The 27,445-nt window shown below is 34.3% G+C and overlaps 2 protein-coding genes across 2 annotated transcripts in view; one reads left to right on the top strand and one right to left on the bottom strand.

Annotated features, from left to right (window-relative positions):
- LRRTM3 (leucine rich repeat transmembrane neuronal 3) overlaps nt 1–2,803 on the bottom strand; it is a 160,450-nt gene extending 157,647 nt beyond the window's left edge. Inside the window, exons 1-2 of the mRNA XM_039871929.1 lie at nt 2,244–2,803; nt 370–1,901 (exon numbers count right to left, since the gene is read on the bottom strand). Of these exons, the coding sequence (XP_039727863.1) occupies nt 370–1,901; nt 2,244–2,247 (1,536 nt within the window). The 5' untranslated portion in view covers nt 2,248–2,803. The remainder of the gene's footprint in view (nt 1–369; nt 1,902–2,243) is intronic.
- CTNNA3 (catenin alpha 3) overlaps nt 1–27,445 on the top strand; it is a 1,416,183-nt gene that overhangs the window by 607,433 nt on the left and 781,305 nt on the right. The window lies entirely within an intron of this gene.

Genomic DNA, 27,445 nt, shown 5'->3' with positions numbered 1-27,445 from the left:
GAGATTTGCTTCTACCAGGAGGAAAATAACAGCAGATGTGGGGGATTATTTATGAAAGAAGTTTTATCTTAAAACAAGTGTGACATTAATGGCATCAGTAAAGGATCTTATACAATAGGCATTATATTAAACCAGAGTTCAAGCTTCGCATTGATTGTGGTATTTAAATTTCAATGGGTTGATTATGTATGAGAGGAAAATGACCAGTATTATGACTGTACTGAAACGGACAGGGAAGGACCTTGCAAGCAAAGTGAGAGGGAGAGGGAATGGGAGGGGACACCACATTCCCTTTATAGTCACCAGAGTTCAAGAAAGCACCACTTATTTCCCAGCTTTTAAGAGCGCTTTTATCACAACGGTTCATACCTCACACTCCCTGGAGCCTGATTTGTTAAAGGTGCAGGGTCCCGTCCCATTCAGCAGCATCTCGCTGGTCTCCGTGTTGGTGGGTTTATAATCTACATAAAATTCCTGGGTGCTGGGAGTCATTTGCTTTAGGGACTGTCTTTTCTTTTTCCTGTGCCTTCGCATGAGGGAGCGCTGCTGCAGCTGCTTCATGCTGGCAGGGTACCGCTTCCATGACACGTAGATAACAAGCAGGATGACGAGCACCGACAGGAAAAGGGCCACGCTCCCTGCGATGATTTTGTGGAAAGAGATATGCTCAGTGTCAACATCGGTCTCAGGGCTGGGCTCCGTGGCTCCCACTGTGGGGGGCAGGGGGGGTTTGCTCTCATGCTTCGGCCTGGGGAGCTTGGGCTTGAATGTGGGCTTTGGGAGAGCCCTGGCCAAATCAAATCTCTCCGTGGTACTTTTGCCACAGATGCTGTAGTTCTTCACTGCATCAATCACATTCACTCCTTGCAGCTCTTTGGGACTGGCACAGATAATTGTATTCTCCCTCAGACCTTTAAAACTTTTCAGCCAGTTTACCAGGGAACAAATATTTCTGCTGCATTCCCATATATTCCCGGCAAGACTGATGTCATTGAGGGATATCCAAGAATCCAGAATCTCTTGACCAATAAATGTGAGCTTGTTGGAATCCAGGTTGAGGCGCTGCAGATTCGGGACACACTGGAAAACACTAGGTCCACTAAAAGCTTCGATCTCGTTGCCTGATAAATCAAGTCTTTGTAATGAGCTCCAGGTCCAGGACATGGTCTGTCCTATGACACTGATTTTATTCCACTGCAAGTAAAGATTCTGAAGGCTCACCAACCTTGGAAAAAGAGCCAGGTTTAGCTTAGAAAATTGATTGTGCTCCAAGTGAAGTTCTTTGAGTCTAATCATGCCAGCAAAGACATTCCTGGCTAAACTTCGGATCCGGTTATATCCCAGGTCCAAAAGTTCCAGGTTGCGGCAGTCCTGAAATATTCGCACAGGGATGGTTCTCAGGGAGTTAGACCTTAAATGTAAACTCAGCAGCTTCCGTAAGCCCCGAAACTGTTCAGATCCCAGAGAATGCAACTGATTATAGGACAGGTCCAAGTTCCGTAAATTTGTCACAGGTCTGAAGGTATTGTTGAGAAAATAGGAGATTCTGTTGGAACTCAGAATCAACTCTTTGAGTCTGCGTATTCCATTAAAAGCATTCTCATCAATATTGCTGATATGGTTATGGTCAAGGTACAGCCAGGTGAGCTGGTTGAGCCCTTTAAATTGATTGTACTTAAGTTTCTGAAGGCTGTTATAGCGAAGGGACAAACCTAAGCAACCAGCAGATATACTTGAGGGTATCTCCTGTAATTTCTGAGATTCACAATATACCATTTTGCCTTCACACCTACAGCCCTTAGGGCATCCTCGTTCGGCAGAAGAAAGCATTGTCAGTAAGACAGTGGGGGCTATAACCAGTGCTACAGCTGATCCGCTCAGTAGCCTAATTACATTGAAACCTGGAAATAAAAACAACTTAGAAAAGTTATCCCCCCAAAAGAGAATTCATTTATTTTTAATCAAGCAAAAACAGGCATGTATTTCCTTTTAAAAAATTTTGAATCTAGATAACAACACTTAACATCAAATATCATTTCTTTGTTATTTAAAGAGAACCGTCTTTAGGTTTTTTTTTTTTTAATAGTTAAGCAGGAAACGTGTCCACTAAGCAATTGAATTTATAGTCTTATAGCAGAGCAAGGTAATCTCTAAAGTAATTAAGGCAGAATTAATACATAACTACAGGATTTTATTATTATTATTTTTTTTAAGAAGGAAAGAAGAAAAATGACAAAACATACCCATCCTTTGTATTGTTCAAAGGTCGTCCTTGGGTCTTTCACTTTGGCTTAGGGGGCCACTTGCATGACAGCCCCTGTCAGCTGCACTGTAGTGAGTCAGGGCTTGCTGACACCCAGGAAGAAAAATTGGACCCTTTGGGAGATGGACCGATTTTGGAACATTATTCTTTGCCAGCCACGCAGAACACTCCAAGAACAAATAAATTCCAACACCACATTCGCAGCAAAACATCAAAATCTTCCTAGGTAATAGGATCTTCATGGATATTACGTTTTGCATCTCTTTACAGTTTTTTTTGGTGGGGGCGTTAAAAAAGAACTGGCTTCTACAATTTCTTCTTATCGGAAAGCATGATGTATTCCTCCAGGCAACGTGGGGCTACCTGAGCTGCCACATCTGTATTCCATAGCCCAGCATTTCTGGTGGTGAGCACCCAGTTCAGCCACAGAGCTGCGTCGGAGCCCAGAAAGCAGTTGAGCCCCGCACCGCACACACGCTCAGCTCACTTCTGCAGACTGTCATTCTGAAAGCTGCTTGGACTGTTGCTTTGGTTTCAGTGAATGCAGTCTTATGTAAAGCTGCCCCCAGTGGTGAAGAACATTATGGGCATGTGCAGAAATGTCTCTCTTTTATCTTGCAAATGAGCAGGCTCTCTGCTGGAAAATGAATGATTGTTTTGGGTGTCTCAATAAGAACTGAATGGTCACCATAATCAATAACTAGCAACATTTTCTGCAATTTCTGAGTCTTGTTTTACAATTTGGCAATGTCTTTATTGTCTGCCTCGTCTTAATAGCTGAATGTGTGCTGTCCAGAGTTTTCCTGGAGCTTGACATTAAGTCCACAGAACGAATGTCAATTTTTCTTAACCTCAACGTAGGCTTTGAATTTAAATTTATAAAATTAATTATTGAGCTTTTCATAGAGAAGCATTAACTGCTTGCCCATTTGACCTCTTGGAGTCACAGTGGTTATATTATGCAAGGTGTCTCAGGATGCTAGAACACATACATTTTAGATAGAGGGGATAACTAATGATATATAAATTAATGTGTCCAATAGCCTTTGTGGTTTTCCCACGAAAGACATAATTGGCTTAATGGTTTGTGGCTTGGTTTGTTGTTTTGGTTGTCATTTTATTTTTTTAAATTAGAAATCAACTATTTTCAGTCCGAGTAGAAGAATCAAGAGATCATTTGGTTCAGTTTGTTGATGCTGCTATTATTTATTACACTAAATATTTATTGAGCACTTTCTAAGTGCTTAAAATGGGCTATCTTGTTTTATCTTTAACCAGTATTATGATGTAGGTCCCATTATAACTTTCATTTTAAAGATGAGGAAACTGACACTTGGAGAGGTAACTTACTCAAGGTCAGATAGCAAACAAGTGGCAGAAATGAGATTCCGAACCATATCTCTCTTATGCTTGAACCTCTAATCACTAAATGATCCTGCTTCAACAACATTGCTGTCTTCATTTTAAAATAAGTCAAATGAAAATTAGCCTGATTAAGGCATTGGGGCAGGGAAGCTGTAATAAAAAATAAAAAAAAAATTCATGTTTCCTAGAATAGGTTTGTATAAACTTTTTTAGTATGAATCTTCTAAAGAAGTATTATAAAAACTAAGGATAGGCAGTTTAGTCTAGTAATTAAGAGCATGGATTTTTACACCTAACTTCAAATCCTGGCTAAAATTTACCATAGAGAAAATAAGTAACCTTGAGTAGTTTACTTATTTTCTCTATGCCTTAGTTTTCTCTTCTACAAAATGGACGTTAAAAAAAACCATTTCATAGAGGGTTGAGCATTAAATCATCTTAATATCTTTAAAGTACCTAGAATAGTGTGTGACATGTAATAAGCCTGCATTAGTTATTATTTGAATATCAACTTTATTGTATTTGTTGGTGTTACATGTTTAGTCTTAAACTATACTAATTGTTAACTCACAAAGAACTACTTTAATAATTATCTCTTCTATGGGTTTCTGAGATTCACTCAGTCTTGCCTTCTTTGATAAGAAAGCATCCTAAATCCCCATAACTTTACCTTTAAAATGAATCTTTTGATTCTGTGGACCGTAACTGGTAATTTATGTTTGATTCTTTTCTTCCTCAAAGCAGAATATGGTAACTTCTACCCCATAGAGAAAAACATTTTGTTTAAAAATAAATGGTATACTTCTTTTTAAAAGTTTGCCTTGTTAGTCTTTGTTATGTGAATTAGCTGTGAAAACCCCAGAGAGCTTTTATATTCTCTAAAGATGAGAAGTTTGGTAGCAGTTAGTCATGACAATCAAAAGGGGTCACAGATAGAGTCCAACAAAAATCACCAGTTCTTCAGATTGCTATTAACGGGGCACTGGTTCCCCCCATATTATTCATGCTTTGAGAGCTTATTAAAAAGATGAATTTTCCAATCCCTCCCCAAGATTCTGATTTATGGGAATGGAAGAGGCTGTACTTATCAGCAGAATCTGATAGACAACTAGGTTGAAGAAATGTACTATAAGGGAGTGATTAAAAATAATACATTTTCTCCTAGTAGGAAGAGAGGGTATATAAACCTCTGACATTGTGATATAAGTTCCATGGGGACAAAAAGTGATTTGTCTACTTCAGTTTCCCTAATACCTAGAACAGCACATGGCACATTATAGATGTAAATAGTCATTTAACAAATACATTTTTATGAGGGTGACAAGTACATTTGATATAGGACAAACTGGTTATGTAATGCTAGTCTTATGCACAAGGGATCGATCCCTGCAGAGTTCCTCAGGCGGTGAAATCGGATACAATTTTGAAGAAAGTTTTCTTAAAGAATGTATGTGAAAGGCAAGACACTGGAAAGTAGAAATGGAGATGGTCAGCAAACAATCTTCACTTTTCATAGACAGCTCTTGTCTTCATAGTTAAGCTGTAAATTTCATGAGAACAGTAAATATATTTTTGAATATTCCCTTGGCATATTACAACTTTTATCATCTAACATCCCCTATGGGGCTTGACAACTTGTATCTGTTAAAAAAGACTAAAGGTAACTGTAATAATAGTTCTCTCTTATAGCTCCGTTGTTTGAAAACTTCTGATTTTTCTTCTCACCTCGCATTTCTCCATGGGGCCACTCTAGGATGGCTGGAGGTCCCATCAACTTTGTGCTTCTTGTTCTTCCCTCATTCTCTGATGACAGAAGCACAAATGAGTCCATTGAGAATTTAATTCTCTCACTTTGCTTTTCCTAGGAGAGATCTTGGATTATTTATGGTGAATAACATTCTCTGCCGTGTTACCCACCTTGCCCTTAATTTGCAGACATTTTCTGTTACCTTGGCTTCTGATCTTGTCTTGCTTTGTAGTTCTGACGTCAACTTCATCCTTTAGATCTCATAATTGATATTTCCTCTTAAAACTGACTGTTGGTCTTTTCTTCAACAGTAATCAGTAACCATTCTTGGACTGAGTCTGACTCCAGGCACTTTGTGTAGCCCCTACCTTGGTACTAGTTCTTAAGCTGGCATCGCCATGGGGTCTGTCCTAGTTCAAGATAATGAAGTTCTTGAAGAGGGAAGATCGTCCATGAGGCTAGTAGAGAGATATCCATAATAAAATAATACAATCCTAAGCCAGACTGAATACTTGAAGCTATAGAAATGACTCCAAAGACAGAGTAGTACCTAAAAAGAAAAAAAAAAAAAAAAAAAAAAGCATATTCTAAAAGATTTTAGTAATTTGCTGGTGTACTTTTAAAAGTTTATTTTCATTTTACTCATTGACTATAGCAAGATGATAATTTCTGATTTGCCTTTCAATAGAAGCAACATTATACTACATTACGTATTTAGCAAATTTGTTTACACCTAATACCACATCAGAACAAACTATAAACTGCCTGACAAGTTAAATTTCTCCAATGAATCTAGGGCCTTAATGATTTATGCAATTATAAAACATAGTGTCACATATCTAAAGATTTTCTTTATTGCACTTATAGTACTTCAAGTAGCTTAATATATTTTGTTTAAATTGGGTAAATAAATTCAATCTCAGTATATAATGCCAAATTTTAGGCCAATATAAAACTGAATTACCAACTACAAACATAGAAAATCAGAGCTTAAAGAGGATGTACTGATATCTTAACAATGGGTTGGCCTCAGAGATTTCATTCATTTAATAAATATATAGGTATCCACTATGTACCACTGTTTCAGACACTTGGAGTACATCAGTGTACAAACAATGATCTAAGCATACAATCTAAAGGGGTAAAATCTACAATAAAAAAAAAGAAGCAAAAATATGTATGTAGAACCTACTATAGAAAAAAGAAAAGTAAAAAGGCTAGGGAAGATTGGGAGTGCAAAGAGTAAGAAAGTGGCTTAAGCAAACCCTTGAAGGAGATGAGGTTGTTAACCTTAAATATATATGGAGAATGGCCAGTGCAAAGGTCCTCAGGTGAGAGCAGATCATGTGTTCAATGCACAGCAAAGAGGCCGATATAGAGTACAGGGATAAAGGGGGTAGCGTAATTGGAGGTGAAGTCAGATTGGTACTAGGTACTGGGCCATGGAGGGCTTTGTATGCCAATGTAAGAATTTTGCCTTAATTCGGGGAAAAACTGGAAGCCAATTCAATATTCTGTGCAGAGTGAAGATGTGATCAAGTTACCTATTAAAAGGATCACTTGTGTTACTGCTGTGGGAATAGTCTCTAAAAGAACAAGAACAAAAGCAGGGAGGCCAGTAAGGAGGCTATTGTACCAATCCAGGAGAGAGATGATGGGGGTCTTGGACCAGTGTGGTATAAGTGGTACGAATTGGTTAAATTCTGGGTATATGTTTAGGTAAAGCAACAAGAATTTCCTAATGAACTAGAAGTGGAAGTAATAGCTAAAGAAGAAAAAGACAACTCTTAGTTTAATGGGCTGAGCAAATGGAGGGGTTGGTGAAGTCATTAACAGCTTCCGTGGGTCAAGTGTTGGGAATAAGATCAAGAGTTCAACACATTTGGAGTAAGTCTGAAATTGGCTCTCACTTTTCTTCAGGTTTATGAGAATTTAATTTTTGAAAACATCTTTTTGACATTAGGCCTCAAATCACCATGACGTGTTTTTAAATATTTTATAAAATGATTAGCAAAATTAGCCATTAAGCAATAGCAACGTGGATTTCTATTCAGATGGCCTAGACAGGGCAACATCTTTGCATATAGCCTGGGAGGGCAAGAGCTATAGTCTTTGTTGAAAATTGAAAATTATGTAAAGACTGGATATGAGAACATTTAGACTACTCATTCTAGAAAATAAATTTGGTGAATTCAGTGTCTTTCTATAATAATTTAGAGAATGACATGCTTTTTATTGAATTTATCAGTTGACATTTAGAATTTGGAACTGACTCTGGTCAAACATCTTAGGGTATCAGTTTGCTTTTCTGCAAAATAGGACACAAAAATCCTGTGCTGTGAATCTTTAAGGCTTTTATTTAGGATCAGTTTTTATAGTTCATGTATAAATACATTGTAGACTATAAAATGCTATAAAATATTTCTGGAATCAGAGTACCTGTGAGAAAATTATTATTATTTTTTGATTCTGTCTAGGTTCTCTGGTCATGAGCATATATTGGAATGAACATATATCAAGGGACCCTAATGTGACCAAGGGTGGAGTCAGAATTTACTAATACTATTAAAAAATTCCTCAGTACTCCCTTTCTACAACGGTTTTAATAACACAGGTAGTTATTATATAGCATATGTCATTGATATTCTGTGTTCTAAATCAAAAAGCGATAAACCAGTAAATGCATTTAATCTAGATATTGTAAAGAGCTTAATGTTTTTGACTCAGTTATTCTGTTATGTAATAGGGTTTGTCAGAATACTAACACAGAGTTTCTTGCAGCTATAAAAATATATATTTTTCATTTCTAGTTGGTTAGAATACTCATCTGCGTTTGTACATTTGTAATTAAATCCTGATCAGAGCATTAACACATCTCTAAAATATCCTTGGTTTCCATCTGCTTGCTTCAAGGGGTCCATTAAAAACCCTGTCTGGTCACATATGGTTCTTAGTGAACATCTCTGACTTAAATAAATGGATGAATAAAGTTCCAGGTCTAACCATTAAAATGGTTTCTCAGTCTTTCTGGAACAAGGCAAATTCAAATGAGTGAGACCTTAGCTGGTTATCTAACACATCTCTCTCTTCCTTACCTGAAGATACATTTATGCTGTAACATCAATCCATTTTCTCAGGTTTTATTGCATGCCTCACTGTCACTTCCTGCAGAGATATCCCTAAGCTAAATTTGGAGATAGGGAAAAATAACAAACTTAAAGTGTAACACTTAGCAATGGACTGTGAAGACTGAAAAGACTACATGACTTTGAGGAAATAACGGTGTTACTGTTGTTGTTGTTGTTTTAGTTGAAATTTAAAAACACATCAAAGTAGGGACAATAGTATAATAAACATCAACTTAAACAATTATCAATATTTTGCTAATTTTATTTGATCTATTCCCACTTTCCTTCCCACATTTTTTTCTAGAATATTTTAAAAGGAAATCTCAGAAATCATGCTACTTTACCCACATATATATTTTAATATACAACTCTAACCAATAAAGACTTTTAATTTAACCATCTAGCATTATTATAACTAAGAAAATTAATAATAACTCCTTAAAGTTGGTTTGTAGTCAAGATCTAAACAAAGCCCAAACATTGCATTTGGTTTTCATATTTCTGAACTCTTTTTAATATTTAATGCCATCAATTTTTTGTGAGATACTGGGTCATTTGGACTGTAGCTTGTTCCGTATTCTACATTTGGTTGATTACTTCACTTTGTGTCATTTGACTTGCAAGGAGTAAATTTTAATTACATATATGTTGAAGAAGAGTCCATTCATTAATATAAGCAGAATATCCAGCCTCAAATGGACACATAGGGTATAGATTCAATTTTGGTAGCAAATTTAAGACTTGTAGCACTTTTGAATAATATGAGATTTAAATCTTGGAGGAAAATATGTATTTATATTTTGTGGTTTATGCTAACAGAGTACTTAGTAATGGGTCAAATGGCAAGGTTGAGAGCAATTAGTAATATTAAGGGGTCATGAGTCTATGTTGGTTTAACATTGATATTCACTTTCCATCTCACTTGCCTTTTTTGCCTGTAGTCAGCCAAAACAATCATTTGATATTGTTTCTTGCTAAACGAACCTGCTAATTTTTGTATGGATGCTGAGGTACTCTTTTAACAGAAGCTCAAAAAGTTTCTATTAAAAGAACAGCAGTCAAAATTCATATGTAGTTGTTTATATTGAGAAATCAGTTTTCTAGCTTTTTATTTAGAGCAAATTCGATGAAGGAACATATGCCACTATAGCCGCACTATAAAATTTATAGTCTTGTATATATTCTCAAATTTATTATAATTTCTCACAGAAGAACAAAGGAGTTTTAGAGTAATTATGAAAGTCTTTTAACCAAATTTGTACCTTAATATTTGATGTTTTACTTTACATGGATGGCTGTGCTCTGAATTTAAGGTCAACATCGTTTAAATGGTGTCATAATAAAAATTTTGCTGTGTTTGCTTTACATATATTCTGATGTAACAAGAACTTTTCAAAGAAAAATTTCTCTCTTAGTCCATTTGTGAGGCTATAACACAATACCATAGACTGAGTGGTTTATAAACAATAGAAATTTATGAGAATGGAAACATAATTACTATACCACTTAATCCAGCAGCATCACTGCTTATATAGTCATCTTAAGTTAAATACTGTCTACTTATTTAATACTATGTTAACATAGAAAGTGGGGAACTGAGAAAAAGTATGATACTAAATTCAGCAGTTCTGGAGGCTGAGAAATCCAAGCTCAGGGAGTTGGCAAATTCCATGTCTTGTGAGAACCTGCATCCTGGGTTCATAGACTGCTGTCTTCTCTGTTACTTTACATGGCATAAGGAGCAAAGGAGCTCTTAAGGGCCTCTTTTATAAAGGCACTAATCCCATTCATGAAGGCAGAGCCCTCATGACCTAATCATCTCCCAAAGGCCCCACCTCCAAATACCATCATCCTGAGGATTAAATTTCAATGTATGAATTGGGGGATGAGGCACAAACATTCAGTCTATAGAATTTTCTTTTTATTTAAAGCACTGTGTATAATAGTTTCAACTGGGTATACTAGTATATATTTTTTTAATTTGCCTTTCTGACAAAAATATCAGCATTGAGAATTAAGTTCCCCAACCACCAGGCAGGGAAAAATAATAGAAATCTTGATTTGGATAAAAATTCATACTGTTCCATTGGTCAATTCTATTTTTATTTCTCAAATAATAAGTCTGATTTTTCAATTTTATGCTGCAGACCTAAGAGTTATTAAAATTCTGAGAGAAGAGAAACCCTGCATAGGTTTGCAGTGCGGTAGGAGAGAATAGGAACCTGTGGGTCCTTACTTTACACTAAAATAGTTTAGTCTATTTGGGGACTCTTAAACCAGGCCAGAGAACCCTTCTCTGTATCATTAATGCTTAATCCTGACTGAAAAGTAGTTGCCATAAAAATGTGAGGGAATGCTTGGGAATCCCTTGTGGCTGACAGCAGAGCCCCCATGTGGCAAAACAGTGATTTAGGCAGAAATTCATTTAGTCCCTGGAAGCAAATGCCTTGGGTCCTTAATAAAAAAATATGTGTATTTAAATCGGATACTAGATTGAAAATTTACTTATTCAGCAAATATTTATCCAGCTCTTACATTGTTCTTGGTGCTGCAGATACAACAACAGTAACAAAGGCAAAGTGCCTTCCATCAAAGGACTTGCATTCTAGTTGATTAGATAGCCAAAAATAAAACATCTTAGACACATTACAGTGTTGACTAGATCTAAGTGCTATAAAGAAAAGTAATGGAAGATAAGGGTTAGTGACAATCTGATAGAGTGATCAGAAAATCCCTTTCTGAGAACTTCACATTGGAGAGCAAGTAGGAAGTGATTCCTGTGACTCTCTATCCCTCAGATGTAATCGCAATTTGAGACTTTTATTGCTCATGACCAATACCCTTATAGTGGTGTTAGCATTACAGCTCCCCTTTTGACACTTCAGCCCAAGAGTGGATATATTCTCCTTTTGGAACAAGTAGCACAGCTGAATATTTAAACAGAATTTTAAGGAATTAAAAAAAAATTAAGAGATAACAAAAAGAGAACAAATATAGAAACATGACTCATTTATACAGAGTTGTCTTTCTTAGACCCAGTTTTCTGCCTGGGGGTTGACACCAGGAAGATTTATTTCATCAGATGTGACCCCATCTACTCAGGAACTGTTTCAGACCACATCAGTTGTACCTCATCCTCACACAATAAGCCCAATGTTCAAATGTGAGTTTCACGCATGTAATCAAAAGAGAAGATTTCCCCTCAAGTACCTCCTTATCTTTCCCTCAGTGATTTTCTTATCTTCAGTACTTTGTCCCCAGTGCCTATGGTGACTTTTCTTTTTGGATATTTTTTCCATTTATCAACAAATGAATTCTGCAGTATTAGCTGATAATGGCTTATAGTATTAGCTTTCTCAGTGTACTTGAAATTTAATAGGTAACTGAGAAATGGAAAATATTAAAAAATCTTAGAGAACTGAATTTTGTGTACATAGTTTGAAAAGCAAATATGAGAGGTTTGTATTAAAAACATGGATACTTGCTTCTCTTCAGTTTTTTTCACCAATTGCTCTTTATTTCCTTTTCATAATAGTTCTGAATTTTGTTGATATTTACATTTCTTGCTATATCTGAAGATTTTGTATCACACTCTTTCTCAGTTCTCCACTTTCTATGTTAATATAGTATTAAATAAGGAGACAGTATTTAATTTAAGATGACTATATAAGCAGTGATGCTGCTAGATTAAGCGGTATACTAGATTATGTTTCCATTCTCAGTCAACTTTTTGTTTTTTATTGCAATTAAAACTGTTCTCTCTTTTTTTTCTCTCTCTCTCATCCTCTCTTTCTCAAATTTGCTTAGTTTTGTCTGTACTAGTGCTAGTTGGTTTCCCCCAAATTTTATTTGTATTATTTCCTTCTATTTCTCAATTATATTTGACTTTTGATATTTTCTCATATCAGTTTTAGGTTTATAGCATAGTGGTAGACATTTATATAATTTATGAGGTGATCCTCTGATAAGTCTAGTACCCACTTGGCACTATACACTGTTGCTACAATATTATCGCAGACTAGGTGGCTTACACAGCAGAAATTTATTATGTACAGATTTGGAGGCTAGAGGTCTGAGATCAATATCAATGTGCCAGCATGTTTGGATTCTTGGTGAAGTCCCTCTTCCTGGTTTGTAGATGGACACACTCTTGCTGTATCCTTACATGGCAGAGAGAGGGAGATCTCTCTGTCTCTTCTGAAAGGGCAATAATCCCATTTGTGGAAGCTCCACCGTCAAGACTCAGTTACCTTCTTAAAGCCCTACCTCTAAATACCATCACAATAAGGATTAGGCCTCCAATTTAGGAATTTACAAGGAGAGGGAGATACAATACAAACATTCAGTCTATTGCAGATACTCTTTTGATTTTGGAGGGCTAAGATGTGGATCTGGCAGTCACCACTCTCCATGAAAACTTTAAACCAGCCTCCATTCTTTCAGTGACCACCCATCTTCTAAATCCTCTGAAGACTTTTGTGTACAAAGTAGGGTCCCCCTTCAGTAAGAACTTAGATTGTAGCTTTCTTGACTCTACTCACATATCAGATATTCTATGTTTTCCAAAAAATTCATACAAATCACTCATCCATTCTTGATTCCCCTTTATCCTCATTTGTGTTCATTTATCAAATGCGTTTTGAGGAGGAAGAGGCAATAAAAGTGTGCTATCTATCTGCCATGTTTCAGATCTCAATTTCTCATGATAGATTTTAGGCATGGCAGGCGATGACGGGGGTATGGAAAAGAGACTGCAAAGCTGTTATTTGAGCCAGGGCTATAGCTCAAGGATAGGCATGGAGGTAAACGTCTTTAATATTAAATGTGAGCTGCTGTCCTCCTTGTAGCTCATGTCTTTCAGGCTAACTTTTAACCAGTATCATTATATGCTGTCTTACTATGTACTAATTTCCCTATACAACCTTTTAAATCAGAAGAAAGTCAGGTATATTGTACTTACTTATAGCTTCTTTGGCTGTATAACTCAGTGTGTGTCTCCATTATTTTACTTACTCTTCTATTGGTTTTAATTGAAGTATCTCCCCCCTCCCATTAATTAATTTATTTCTAAACTTTGAATCTTTACTTTTGTGCAGTTTCTCTCATAACCTTCTTTTAGTCTAGACCGACCTATTTATTTTGGCAAGGCAGCAGCAGCCTCCAAAAATGCTAAGAAAATACATCTATTTAAATATGTTTTTTTTTTGCATATGTTTATGTCTTGCTGTAGATATTGAGGGAATATATTTGGTGGAAATAGAATGACTTTTCAGGTCATCATGTTCATTTAAGAAAAATTTTCTCTAGCATTTCATATTTCATATTTATAACTGCTTGCAAATATAAACATTTTCAATATCAAAAATGTGTTTAATTTGCCTGAGCCAAATGTTTCCTCAAAAGAATGAGTTTATAATTTTACAATGAAATAGATATAATGGAATTGTATGTATATGTTTTCTTAAGAAACCAACTATACTCGAAACTGAATTATGAATGTTTCCCACCTTTTTTGGTATCCAAATTTTGGTTTTAGTTATTATCTCTTACATTTCAGAATACATTTTCAAATTGAAAAATATATACTTTTCTCTTTTCTAATTTCTGTTTGTGGCTTAATAGTAAAAAATTAGAAAAATCTGAACTTGATATGTATGTATATGGTGTGTGTGTATATGTGTGTTATTACATCACTAGGAAGTAGAGCTTTACAAGTAAATGTAATATAATATTTCAAATAGGCAACCATGTATTTATGATATAAGTTTGTATCTTCTGATAACCCACTGTGTACCTCTATTCAAAAACTAGTAATAAGTATCACATAGTCATATAAGTGATTTCTTCTAGTTTTTGGCTGCATTCGAGGCCAGACTTTTTCTTAAAGGCAACAGACTATATTAAGTTTGTATTTTTTCTCTTTATAGTATTTAGTTAAAATCATGAAAATATTTTTGATTTGGTATATATAATTTTTAATATTAGATAGCATAAATTATAAACTAAATTTATAATTTAGTTTACGTTTCTGCCTAGAGAAAAAACAAACAAACATGCCATTTCATGTTTAGACCTTTAGTCCTAATTCTTAAGCTTTGTAGGTTTTCTGTGAATACTTCTAAAAGACTTGAGAGGGTTTATATAATTTCAAATGGCTTACAAGCTTTGCAAGTTAAACTTGAAAAAATATTGTAGTAACACCAGGTAATAGTGATATAAAGGCTTAAAGAATCACAGAATTTGAAAGGATTTTGAGATAATTCTGTCCAAACCACATGTTACATATCAGAAAACTGAATCCCAGAGAGACGAAGTAACTGTCTCAATTCATATATAACATGAGTGCAGGAACTTTGAAAGGAATCTAGATCCTTTGATTCTAGTGTATTTTTTTTATAACCATTCTGTCTTCTTGAATCTAAACTAAAATCTTTGTGCCATATGAAAAACAATAGTAGACATTAACAGATAATTTTTTATAGCCTCATATAGCGTTATCCAGACAACTAAGACTTAAATCTGTTTTATTAAATAGAAATGAAACATATATCTTTAAACTATTCCTTAAGTTTGTTTCTCTTCATTAGTAAAGCAATATATATTTATGATAAAACATAGGAACCATAGTTTTACCATCCAAAAGTAATCTCTATTAATATTTTGGCAACTATATAAATTTTCAATAACTTGAGTTTAATACATCACATTCTTTGCAGTAAACAAAAAATTATTTTAAATTCCTCTAATGTTGGCTTTGGCTGGTGCTTTAGGTGAGGCTATTTGCAGTTTGCAAGATGGTAGATGCAACCTGATACAAAGATCCTTTACTATTTGGTCCAAATCCATTCCTTTGTCATTACTTCCACTCACTATTCAATATGCTATGCAACCTACAATCCATTCACACCAATTTATCATTCTCTGAACAAATTTATCATTCTCTGAACATGTTCTATCATGCCTTAAGTCACTGTTTGTATTGTTCTCTCGTATAGGAACAGTTTTCCCCCATTTTCTATTTGGTGAAATCGTCTATGAGATGTATCTCAAATGTTATAATCTCCATAAAACCTTTTCTAGAGATTTTGGTGACTTCTTCACAGGAACTTTGGGGTTACATACCATATGTATAACATATAAATACATTGTATTGTAATCATTTGTATGTAAATTTTTCCAACAAAATATTTTTAAATTCAGGGAAGGTGGACTCTTATTCATCTCTAAATATCTACCATTAGCAGATAATACATGCTCAATGTGTATTTGTTGAAAGAAGAAATCAAGGTGATTTGGGGAAGATTCTTCTATTTTATAAAAAGTCCTGGAGGGAATACCTGTAGCTGATTCATAAGTCTATGTTATCCGAGATATGCTCAAGTATAAGAGGAAAGTGTGACTTAGTTGACTCTCAAAATTTGGGTTAATTAGCCAGAATATTGGTTATTTTTTTTTTTATTATTTGCAGTTTGTATTTCACTAAGAAGTGTTGCAGATGGATTTTTATTGCTCCTTTATTCCCTTTCAACCTGAGAAATTTTCTGAAGACACTTTCATTTTGTGCCTAAAGGTAGTGAGCATGTATTCAAAGAAAAACTCTTTTTTGAGGGCTGCTTGTCAATATGCGCAGGAGCAATCTGAAGACATTTACTCCTGTTTCTCACCTGTAATATAATCTTAGGCTTTTTGTTTGTTTGTTTGTTTTGTTTTTTGATTTTTTGGCTTAAATTGGATTTTATTAAGGACCTTACTGGACCATCTGCAGCTTAAAATAAAGCTTGCTGGCAGGGTCAAGAAGCATGACTTTAGAAGCCAGTTCGAAGCAACCTGATTCAAAGGACTGTTTCTAATCGGGCCCTGTCGGTCTGCTTTGTGCCAGTTCACATTCCAGGTGCTAGAGGTAGAATTAAGAAAAAAGATACATTTCTTCACCCATGGTTTATAACTCACAGATAAAAGACTTGTTACAATGGGTAGTGAGTGCACAGGTACTATGTGACTTCATAAAAAGTGGCATCTATCCCTGCTCAACTTGCAGAAGCAAGAACTGAATTAAATCCCAGCAAAGATAAAAGAAAAACTACGGTGATAAAAGTAAAGGATTTAAATAATAATAAAAATAAAATAATAATAATAATAATAATGATTAATTTAGCCAGACCAGCATCAAATATAATTTATTTATTTTATAAATTCTCAGTTTATTCTTAGTAAAGATGATTGAGATAAGTTATGAAACTTAAACTAACTAGTATTCAGCATGACCACCTGTAACATATTGGTCAATGAAAAATCAGGCCAGAATTATTGGTCAGTATCTTAAAAAATCCACTTTAGGTTGTCTTTAGTAGTTTGCGACACCTTTTTACCATAAACATTTTTTAAAACAGATGAAGTGCAATGGTGACAACTTGGATAAGATCCGTGTCCTCAAATATCGTAACTTGACTGCGACAAATGTGAACCTATTGTCAGAGATAATTGTGTCTGGCAGCTTGTATGCTGCAAAAAACTGGCATGAAGTCACATTGTCACCATAGAGGCTTGAGGTCGAAGCAAAAGCACTTAAAGTCATTGTGAGAAGCAGTATACTGAAGGGAAAAGTTTTTATCTCATAATGCAAAAATCAATGTGCAATCCTGATCCAACATTTTTTGTTGTTTTTCTCCCATGGGAAAGTTAGGTGTCTTAGACAGCTTATGCCAAGCAGCCTGGCATGTGGCGTATACTAACTTCCTTTAGACTTTTCAATATTAGAATCAATTTAAGGACATCAGATAGTGCTTCTAGCCAAGGCTTTCAAGCAGACAATTCCCAGATGTGCTGTGTGTAATGAAGCCAAGGTAATGACTTTTGGAATAATAATGTAACTTCTCTACCAAATGCATCCCTTATGGTTGAAAAAGAAAGGAAGGAAGGAAGGAATAGAAGAAGGAAGGAAGGAATAGAAGGTAGAAGGAAGGAAGGAAGGAAGGATGAAGGAATGAAGGAAGGAGAAAAGGAAGGAAGGAAGAAAGCAGGCTGAAGGAAGGAAGGAAGGAGGAAGGAAGGAAGGAAGAAAGGAAGGAAAGAAGAAAGGGAGGGAGGAAGGGAGGGAGGGAGGGAGAAAGAAACTCCTGTTGTGTTTTCTTCTACTGGTTGGAGCACATATATTTCTATATGTGTTGGGGGTAGATATTCTGAATTGTTAGATACTGATGGTATTATATGAACTATAATTGATGGTGGCATGAGTTGAGAACTCCAATCATTGTGCAAAATTAACATATATGTTAATCTCGGAGTTCCTAAATGAGATACTGAGAGCTCCAAATTTGGCCTGAACATAATACAGATTTGATTTGTTTTAAGATAGAAAACCTCTGAAAATATAAATTTCAAGAAAATGAATATGTATAAATTCTTTCAATACAATCTATAGCACACATTTTTTAAATAGAGGAAAAAATAAATTATCCTTTATTTGTAGATTATGAATTGCTCATCTGAAATATCTAAGAAATTAGATTAGATTGAAAATTAGATATTAGAACATTAGATATTAGATATTATACTAACCAGGAAAATTAAAAAGTAAGTATACAAAAGCAGTTACTTTCTATTTGTTTTCAAACATTATTATTAGTAAAAGAGAAAAAGATTTACAATCTATTAAAAGAGAAAAAGTTTTGCAAATAATGAATTGACTCTGACTAAGCTTAAACAGTGTGTACGATCTATAGCAAGAAAATGAAAACAAAAGTGGCAATGGTAACAACAAAAATTCTACTGACAGAATGGAGAGAGATAATAGGTTTCTGGCCTAGAAGATTCAACAGCCTAAATGAATCTATGTATAAATTCAGTGCAACATGATCAAAACCTCAACAGGAATTTTGTTTAATTTTGTGCTTTAATAACATTTTTCATTTTAAGCATTCTATTATGTTAATGTTCAAATATATAGAAAAGTAGAATAATGTCATAAACTTTCTTGCACCCATTGCCCAGGTTCATTGTCACCAATTCTAGCACGTGGCCAAATTTTATTTATTTATATGCCTACATATCACTCCACCCACACGGATTGTTTTGAAGCAAATCTCAGACATTGTATAATTTGTCAGTAACTAACTCTAAAAGATAAGAACTCTTAAAAAAAATATTTCTATGATGCTATTATCCTATTTTTCAAAGTAGCAGACATTTGATGACTTCAAATCAAATTGAACACTTATGAATATACACATACTCATATATAAATACATATATGGTTGGATTTTTTGAATCGGGATCCAAATTAGATCCTCACTTGGCAATTCATTCATATAAATCTAAAATTCTTTTAAACTATAAAGTCTCCCCTCCCTCTATTTTCCTCTTACATTGTTTTTTTTAAGAAACTGGGTTACTTGTCCTGTAGAATTTATCACATTCTATATTTTGCTGAGTGTATCTCCATATCCTTTAAAATTTATCTCTGACCCTATTTCCTATAAGCTGTATTTAGACATAGAGGTTTGATCAGATCCAGATTTGATATTTTGGCAAGAAAACTTCATTTAGGATGTTGGGTCTCTCCCATTGCATTTGGAAGTTCGTAATGTCTAATGTCTTTTTATTATGGTGTTAAGATTGATCCATAAGTTTATGTGTGATTAGCTTGATTCATTCATTACGAAGTTCTCCATCAATTTTTTACCTAAAGGTTTAGCTGTCACTGACGATTATTACATAGATATATTTGTTCAATAGGTATTGTAAAATAGTAAGATTCTAGTTCTATCATTTTTTTTCATTTATTATCTTGAATTATTCTATATTAAGAATAACTTTACTGCATCAAGTGTTCGTGATGCGGCACAGTTTGTACAGGAAAGACAGAAAGGATGCTTGATTATCTCCCTTTAATCATAAATTTTTGGAATAAGTTGGTTCCAAAATTCTCTAGAAATGACTATTTAGTTGTTTTCATATTACATTATAACCTCATGGATATTTTCATATTTCATTTGTTCAATCCACTGCAGTTATTATTCTTTATGTTATTGAATTTATATCATCTTTTCCAATAGGCATCCCTTCCATTAGCTCCTGACTCCTTTTGAAATGATCCCAGTAGTCATTGATACATTCTCACACTGGTAGGACAAGCAATCCCAGGCTTCTCTCATATTTTCTGCCCAGACCAGCAAACAGCCTTATCTCTAAGGCATCTTTTTATGTGTTTGTTTGTCTGTTTTTTTTTTCGTGGAAATTGATATCTACAATCTGGACACTGGGGAGGCTCATTGCTACTTAATTGGTCAGTTTCTAGGCCTTTTCTGTAGAAAGGTTTTAAAAGAGAAAGATTACATACATTTATATTGATATTTTCATACTTTTTATATTTCCAATTCAAATTTATAGATTTTATTTGTAATTCTATTTATTTCATATGTTTATCTCTTTTCCCTTAAACTGAAAATCTTAGTTTCATATGATTGTACATATACAATAATTTAAGAAGAATTTTAGAGTAAAAATAGTAATATTAGTAATGTGATTGGTAAACACAATTTAAGATTTCTTTTCAGTTCTTATTGTCCCACTAGGAGAAGACAATTAAATTATTGGTTTATGCCACTTAAAATAATTCCTGTGTGGTTAAGCTGTCAATTTGTACACAGTTATATTCTCTAGTTTCATTTTGCTTTTAGTTTTCATGGATTAATTTTTTAGTTTGAATTAATTCCATTTAATAATTATTTAAAACTATCACATTTCTGAAGTTGAAACCTCAAAGTCAAACACATTTAGCGAACTCTAGCTTCTCTACTTATCCTTTTTTCCTGGATGTCATCATATTTATTAGTTTTTGGTTTATCTTTACTTTTCTAAAAAAAGTATATAAATATATCTCTCTTTATATATTTATATTCCTGCCCTTCCTTTTTTTTACTAAAAGATAGCATGCTGTACATCCTTAAAAACCTTGCTTTTTTTTTTTCACTGAAAAAATAAATATGTCCTAACAGTATTTAGTAGTATTCCTCATTCTTTCTACAAAAATCAGGCATTTTAAGCATGAAACCTATTCAAGAACCTATGCAGGGTAGGTAATCTCATTTATTCAGTAAAAGTAGGTGTAATGTTCTTGTGATACTAAGATTAATAAGACACGTTTGTCATAATGGAACTTAAGATCTATATCAGAGAAGACACTTAAACCAACAATTACTCCCCAGTGTTAAGTGCTGATGGAGTTCAACACAGTGCCGCCATAGGAGCCTGCAGGAGGGATGTCAAAACTAAATGGGCCTTAAGCTGACTCCTAAAGAATGGGTAGGAGTTGACCAGGTTAAACGTGGAGATAGGAGGTTTCAGACACGGAGAGAGGCGCATGAAGGCCCATGGATCAGGGAACGACAGCTTGGATCCTAGACCAGTGAGGATGGAGAGACAGGTAAGGAAGATCCTGACCAGTAAAGTCCTTGTAATTTGGGCTGTGGAGTCTGTGTGTGGCTTTGAAGTTTCTTAGTAGCTTAGAAAGGAAATAATTTTAATTGAAATTATTGAGGCGAGAGTTATATTTTTAGAAAGACCACCCTTCAATCGGTTTTTACAAACATTACTTAAGAAATGATTTATAGTTCATGTTATTGTTAATTATGTTCAAACAGTCTATTGCATATGCCGTAAAATTTGTATAGAAAGAACGAACCTTTAATAAACTATCATTAATTTAACAAAATATCTTTAATAAAATATAATCAGTCAGTAAACCAACTAACCAAACAATTAACCAGCCAACTAACCAACCAACCTATAGCCCAACTACCTATCATCTGGCCACCCTCTCCCACCCCGAACTTGTTATGTAATCTAAGTATAGAAATTTCAAGGAAACAAAAATACTTACTTTAAAATTCAAATGTAAATACTGCATGTTGCTCCATTGAATGTCATGAGTTTTAGGTACTTTATGACAGAACACATCCTATCTTCCAGCTCTAAATGGCTATGGCTCTGTTATGTAGGCTAAAGGGCCCTATGAAACACAACCCATATTTTTGTTTCCTTGAAATTTCTATACTTAGAAATAAAGAAGCAGAATGATGTACACAGTTGAAGAAAATTTATGAAAGAACATTTTATATTAAGAAATTTCTAGATTCCAAGAGTATGACAGCCATTAACAGTACCCACTGTGGAGTCTCACAGTGTGGGTGAATCCAGCCCCGCTCATTTACTATCCATAAACTCTGATAAAGTCTCTTAATCTCTCTATTCCTCAGTTTCCTCATTTTTAAAATGGGAATAGCACAAGGGCTTCCAAATAAGGAAGTCATAAGGATTACTGGAGGCAATACATATAAAACTCTATAACAGTATCTGCCTAAATACTGTCATAAACAGTAACACACAGGAGGAAAAAGTTTAGCACAAGATCAGATACTTACTTTAAAATTCAAATGTAAATACTGCGTGTTGCTCCATTGAATGTCATGAGTTTTAGGTACTTTACAGCAGAATGCATCCTATCTTCCAGCTCTAAATGGCTATGGCTCTGTTATGTAGGCTAAAGGGCCCTATGAAACACAACCCATATTTTATATTAAGAAATTTCTAGTCATTAACATTTTCCCTAATTAGCGAACAAATCTTATTTTATTTTAGTGATAATGTACCTTAATCTACTTCACAAAAATTTTGAATATTTTTTCAGGATGTAGTTGAAGGTCAGTCAATATCCAGTGCTTAACATATGAGGTACCTGAGGTCTATGACTGCTCAATGAACTACTTTCAATTTTATTGTGAATTTCTTTATTTTTTTCAACATTTATCCGAAGCTCCAATCATTTTTTCTAATCTTCTTGCAAATTAAAAGTTTACTGCATATACATAAAGTACAGTATTTGCAAAGACCTGCTAAAGGGAAATAAGAATTTAAAAAATTTTTTACATAAAATTAAAGCATATATATCATATATATCTCAAACACCTGCTATTTTTCCAACAGTGTTAGATGCAAGAAATATAAGGAGGAGTAAGATAGAATCCCTATTGAAAGGAACCTGCCAAATTTTTCTATTTGCATCTGCCAGAGGGCCCCTTTGGACTTAGATTTTACTGGTTATGATCCTTTAGGCAATACTTACGGCAAATCAGATCTTAGTATGTTGTCTTGGAACAAAATAATTGGAGTATTCATTCGGCACTGAAATGATCCACCTTGCATTAAATTCTAGTATATTAGATTTCCCCTATTTTTTTCTCAATAATTTCTTGCATGGAGAAAATTGAATTCTCTAAATTGTATCCCATAATTCTTGCTTTTCTTAGCCTTTATCATCACCATACATCAGTAGTTACTAAGTGCATGTCACCGTAGTTGTCTTGCAGTTAAAAGTAGAAATTCCTGTCAAGCAGATTGATTATGATTTTTATTTCTCCATGGTGCCTGTTTACAATTTTCTTCAATTGGTTTTCCATTTTGAAATTTGTTGCATGTTAATCCATGCTTTAGTCTGATTTCATTACATTTATTTTATTGACTATCTCCTGATTGTTAGGATGGTTATATATAAATGTTCGGAACATTCTAAAAGAACCCAAAGGGCCCAAATTAACCATTTCTGCTAAAACACACCTTCTAATTGGGAATTACTTGTTAAATAATTTATCGAGTTACTTTTCTATATAAATATGCAAACAGTGCAAGCAATGAAAAGTATAAGATGTCTTGGTTACTTTCTGCATTTCAAATTATTTTCTAATGTCTTTTCATATCTTCCTAAACCTTCCAAAAGCTTTTCTGCAATAGAAAACTACATGCAAACAATCAAGGGTCAAGCCTTTTCTAACCGAAGCTTAATGCCTTTGCTGTGTGAGCTAAGATCATTTATAAAACTCACAGAAGAACAGATTCATCTGTTACCATGTATAGTAACATCTCAAAGAGACAACTAAACATGACAGTTGAGGAGATTTGCAGTTGAAAGAGAAAAAGCATGATCAGAGAGCCATATAATTATCCTCATTCACACTGTGACTAGCTTTAAAGTGATTTATTCAAAATGGTTACCCATGTACTCTTAGTCACCTCCTTTCTTGACTACGTGCTAATTCTGATTTTGGCATTTGTCTGTAGAATACATTTGTTCTTCCTTTTGAAAAGGAATTGTGTTGCATTTTCAGTAGTGTTTAAATCAGTTAATCATATTTCCCAATTATCCTATAACGTTAGTTGTTTGAATTTCAAGTTGCAATGTTCTTAGAGAAAGCTTAATATCTTCATTATACATACAGTCATGGTTGGCTAATTAGCATCCTGAATGCTGCAGTTTAACCCTGGATGTCACTATTTCTGGCTTCAAGGATATATCGGGTTTTCTCATTTTAAAAAATTTAGGAGGAAAAATACTGTTGTTGAATTCTTTCTAGATTTTTCAAATAAGAAACCTCTTTTGAAAGTATCCAGACATATCATAAATACATTCCGATTCTCATCTATTGATTTATAAATAAAAACACCTTTGCATGGTTTTTAAAAGAGTAATACAATTTACAATATAGTTAATGAAAATTAAGCTATATTGGTTTTCCTTGAGGAAAATTGCACTGCATAATTCATTTAAAAAATCACTGTTTATTTCTTCAGTTCATTGGGAAACAAGAAACAGATTCAAAATAATGAAGCTGAGTATTTATATTGTGCTTTGGCACTGTCTCTAAAAGATCAGTGCTTCGGAAGCAATTTCCTCTTTTTTGAGTTGCCATTTTAGTTGCCTTTGTTCTTAAGGTGTTTCTTCTTCTTTCCTAAGAGGGGTCCTCATCTTTCATTAACAGATGTAAAGGAACTGCAATTATTTGTTATAAAAATAAGTATCTTACACTTATTATTTTAACATTTTGATTTTGATGTTTTTATTTAGTGATTATTATGCAATGTACAAAACTATAAATCAATATAAATCAGAAAGGTAAAGTGATGTGCACAGGATTACAATTTGTGGTGACAGACCTGGCACTAAAACTCAGGCCTCTTGGTATCCACTCTAGTGCTTTTTTCCTTATCTGGACTCTTGGTGCCTTGTGATCCCTTGATAGTGGAATCTCAGAAAATAGGGGCATGTACTTTCTGGTCCAGCAGCTGTGATGAATTGGAAATGTCTTTGTATAACTCTGTAGTGACTTAATCTGAGCTTTATTTACAAACAATTATACCATACATTTGGGTATCATTCTGTGGTATTTAAAATTTTTTCTCATTATTCTCTCCCTTCCTTTTCTTTCCCACCTTTCTTGCCCAACTCATTTGAGCCTCACATAATCTTATAAACCCTCATCTGAGCCTTGCAATGATATTAATAGACTAGGTAGAAAAATTCTTAGAATCTCCTTGAAGAAATGAGTAAACCAGAGTTCAGGAAAGGGTAAGGATTTTCTAAAACTGCATAATTAGTGAATGGCAACACCAGTATTTAAATCTGGAACTTTGACTCCTAATGGTTTATTTTATTATGTTATAATTCAGTTATTAAAATATACAGAAATAGGACTTTTCTCTGAAATCCATGCAAAGTAAATAGTTAGATTATAGAAAATGTACATAGGTGATTGTATGGCATCTACAAGGGAGAAGTTTTTACTCTTTTAGGGGATATCACATTAGCCGATCTCTTACACTAAAGACAAAGTTGGAGTTTTTTAGAATGTGATTAAAAGTTTTTCAGAATGATGAATGATGTCATCAAAACACCTTTCATAATTCTTTTTTAGCTATTTGTGTAAAAGTCTGATTCTCTTGGAACCAGGCCTTACATAGTGAAAGTTACTATTATGAGAACAATCAAAAGCATTTATCATGACCTTTAACTTAAAGTGACTTCTGAAGAAATACATAACCTAGTATTTCTTTTAATTTCTCTCCTAAACTATATATTTAACTTCAATATGTAAAAATAAAATAAAACGATAAATTAGATATGCTAACATCTTGGAACGCACAAACAATGAAATAAAAGTTGAAAGAAAAATACTAATTCCAGTGGGATAAGTAGCTTATTGTAACTATTTCTGTCATATTGTAAGATATGGGCTGGAGACATGGTGATAATTCCTCTCACAAGTTCAACAAAGAAAGATGGGAAGGGATGGGCTTGAGTTTTAATGTGAACTTTATTTTGCAGAAGGGTTTGGAGACTGGCCATGTAAATGGTTCTTTTCTTTTCCCTGCTCCTTCCCCTTGTACTCTGAATTTCTCACCTTCATTTCTTCACAAAGACTTCACTTTACTCCTTCAATGGTGGCATCTTCTCTGCATCACTGTCCTCTCTCTCCCTACTTAAACATTCCCATTAATATACCAATATTCTTCAAAATGTCCCATCTTAAAAAAGAAAATAACCCAAAACCTTCCCTTGGATCTTCCTTTAAGTACAACTCCTCATCTCTGTTCTCTTTTATATAATCTTTTTAATGTTTAGTCTATCTCTATCAACTCCAATTTCTCAAACACCATTCACTCTTCAAACTACTTTCAATCTGTCTTTCCCCACTGCACCGCTGAAATTGTTCTTGCTTTCAAAGACCTCCATGTTATCACATCTATTGGCCACTGCTTTGCCTTCTCCTTACTACATCTCTTAGTGTTATTCGATACAGTAGCCCATTTTCTCTTTTTGAATCACTCCTCTCTTGTCCTTCTAGACATCATTCACTTCTCTTTTTCAATGTATTTAGTCTCCTCCTCTTTTATGCTCATTTCCTCTAACTGAAGCTATGAGAATTTGGGGATGACAGAAGTCTGTAGACAAGAGATTGAGTCTGACAAGTATGATGGTATGAAATTTCTCAAACCTGTATGTTGGTTCTTGGTTCCTATTGACATTGGTTCCTGGTGTATTGGAGCGGGTCAAGTTTTGGGCACATTAAGTTTGTTTTTCTGTAATTGATATCCACTCTATTAGGTATTAGGGGTAAGAAATAAATTACATGAGTCTTTAGCAAAAGTAGTCATGAAATTGCATTTGTACTGCTTTTTTTCTCTAATACTAGACTTTTTGTATTACCATAAGGAGGTAGTATGCTACTGATTTTGAAACTAAATTATGAGAAGAAAGAGGGAGAGAATGAGAGCATCAGTCATTTTTCAGACAGAGGTTTGTTTTAAATTAGATTTTTCTGAGTCCCCAAGGACTTTTTCTCATCTAATGATGAGCTCGTAAGTGCCAATCTTGGTCTGTTTGCACGGCGAGTGAGCAAATATATATTGCAGAAATGTTAACTAACAAAAGAATAGTGTATATAGAATAGAGCCAGTGGTGTGACAGTTCTTCTGGTCTAATGAAACTCCACAGATTATCTATCACCTGGTATTTGAAGATGCAGTACAGCCCTTAGAAACATCATTTCTATTTGCAACTCAACATTGGTTTGGGACTGGTGAATCAATAAATCAAAGTCTCTATTTTTAAAACAGTACAATTTTAAAAAGACAAATTTGCCTCAGGATTTGAAATTAGATGGACTGAAGAAGAAAAACTTTTCCCAATTTATTTCCTGGGAAAGGGAAGCCTTGCATTTAATTCTATTGCTTTACCTTGGCTAAGAAAAATGTCATATTTTAGGATGTGGCCTGACATAATAATGGTGAAATAGGGCAATCTCAAATGAGGTAAGACCTGGAATTAAGGAAATGGGATGAAAGTGTGGAAAGTGATACACAGTTTGAACAAATCCTAGCCTTTCTAGAAAATCTAGCTACTGACAATGCACACTAAATAATTGTATCGATTAGTTGAGATGTCGGCAGAGGAGAAGTGAATCGGGTGGTACTGAGAGGAGGATTCAGCATGCTGATGGAGAATCCATGAGCAGGCAATGATGAAGAACAGAAATCTACAGTCACTAGAGGTGGGTTGTAGGCAGTATTTTGCTTCTGAGAGTCTAAAATACATAATTCAATAGAGGAGTC

The sequence above is a fragment of the Pteropus medius genome, unplaced genomic scaffold, assembly GCF_902729225.1.
Source record: "Pteropus medius unplaced genomic scaffold, Ma_sr-lr_union100, whole genome shotgun sequence".
NCBI classification, from domain to species: Eukaryota; Metazoa; Chordata; class Mammalia; order Chiroptera; family Pteropodidae; genus Pteropus; species Pteropus medius.
This window is presented reverse-complemented; position numbering and strand designations above follow the sequence as displayed.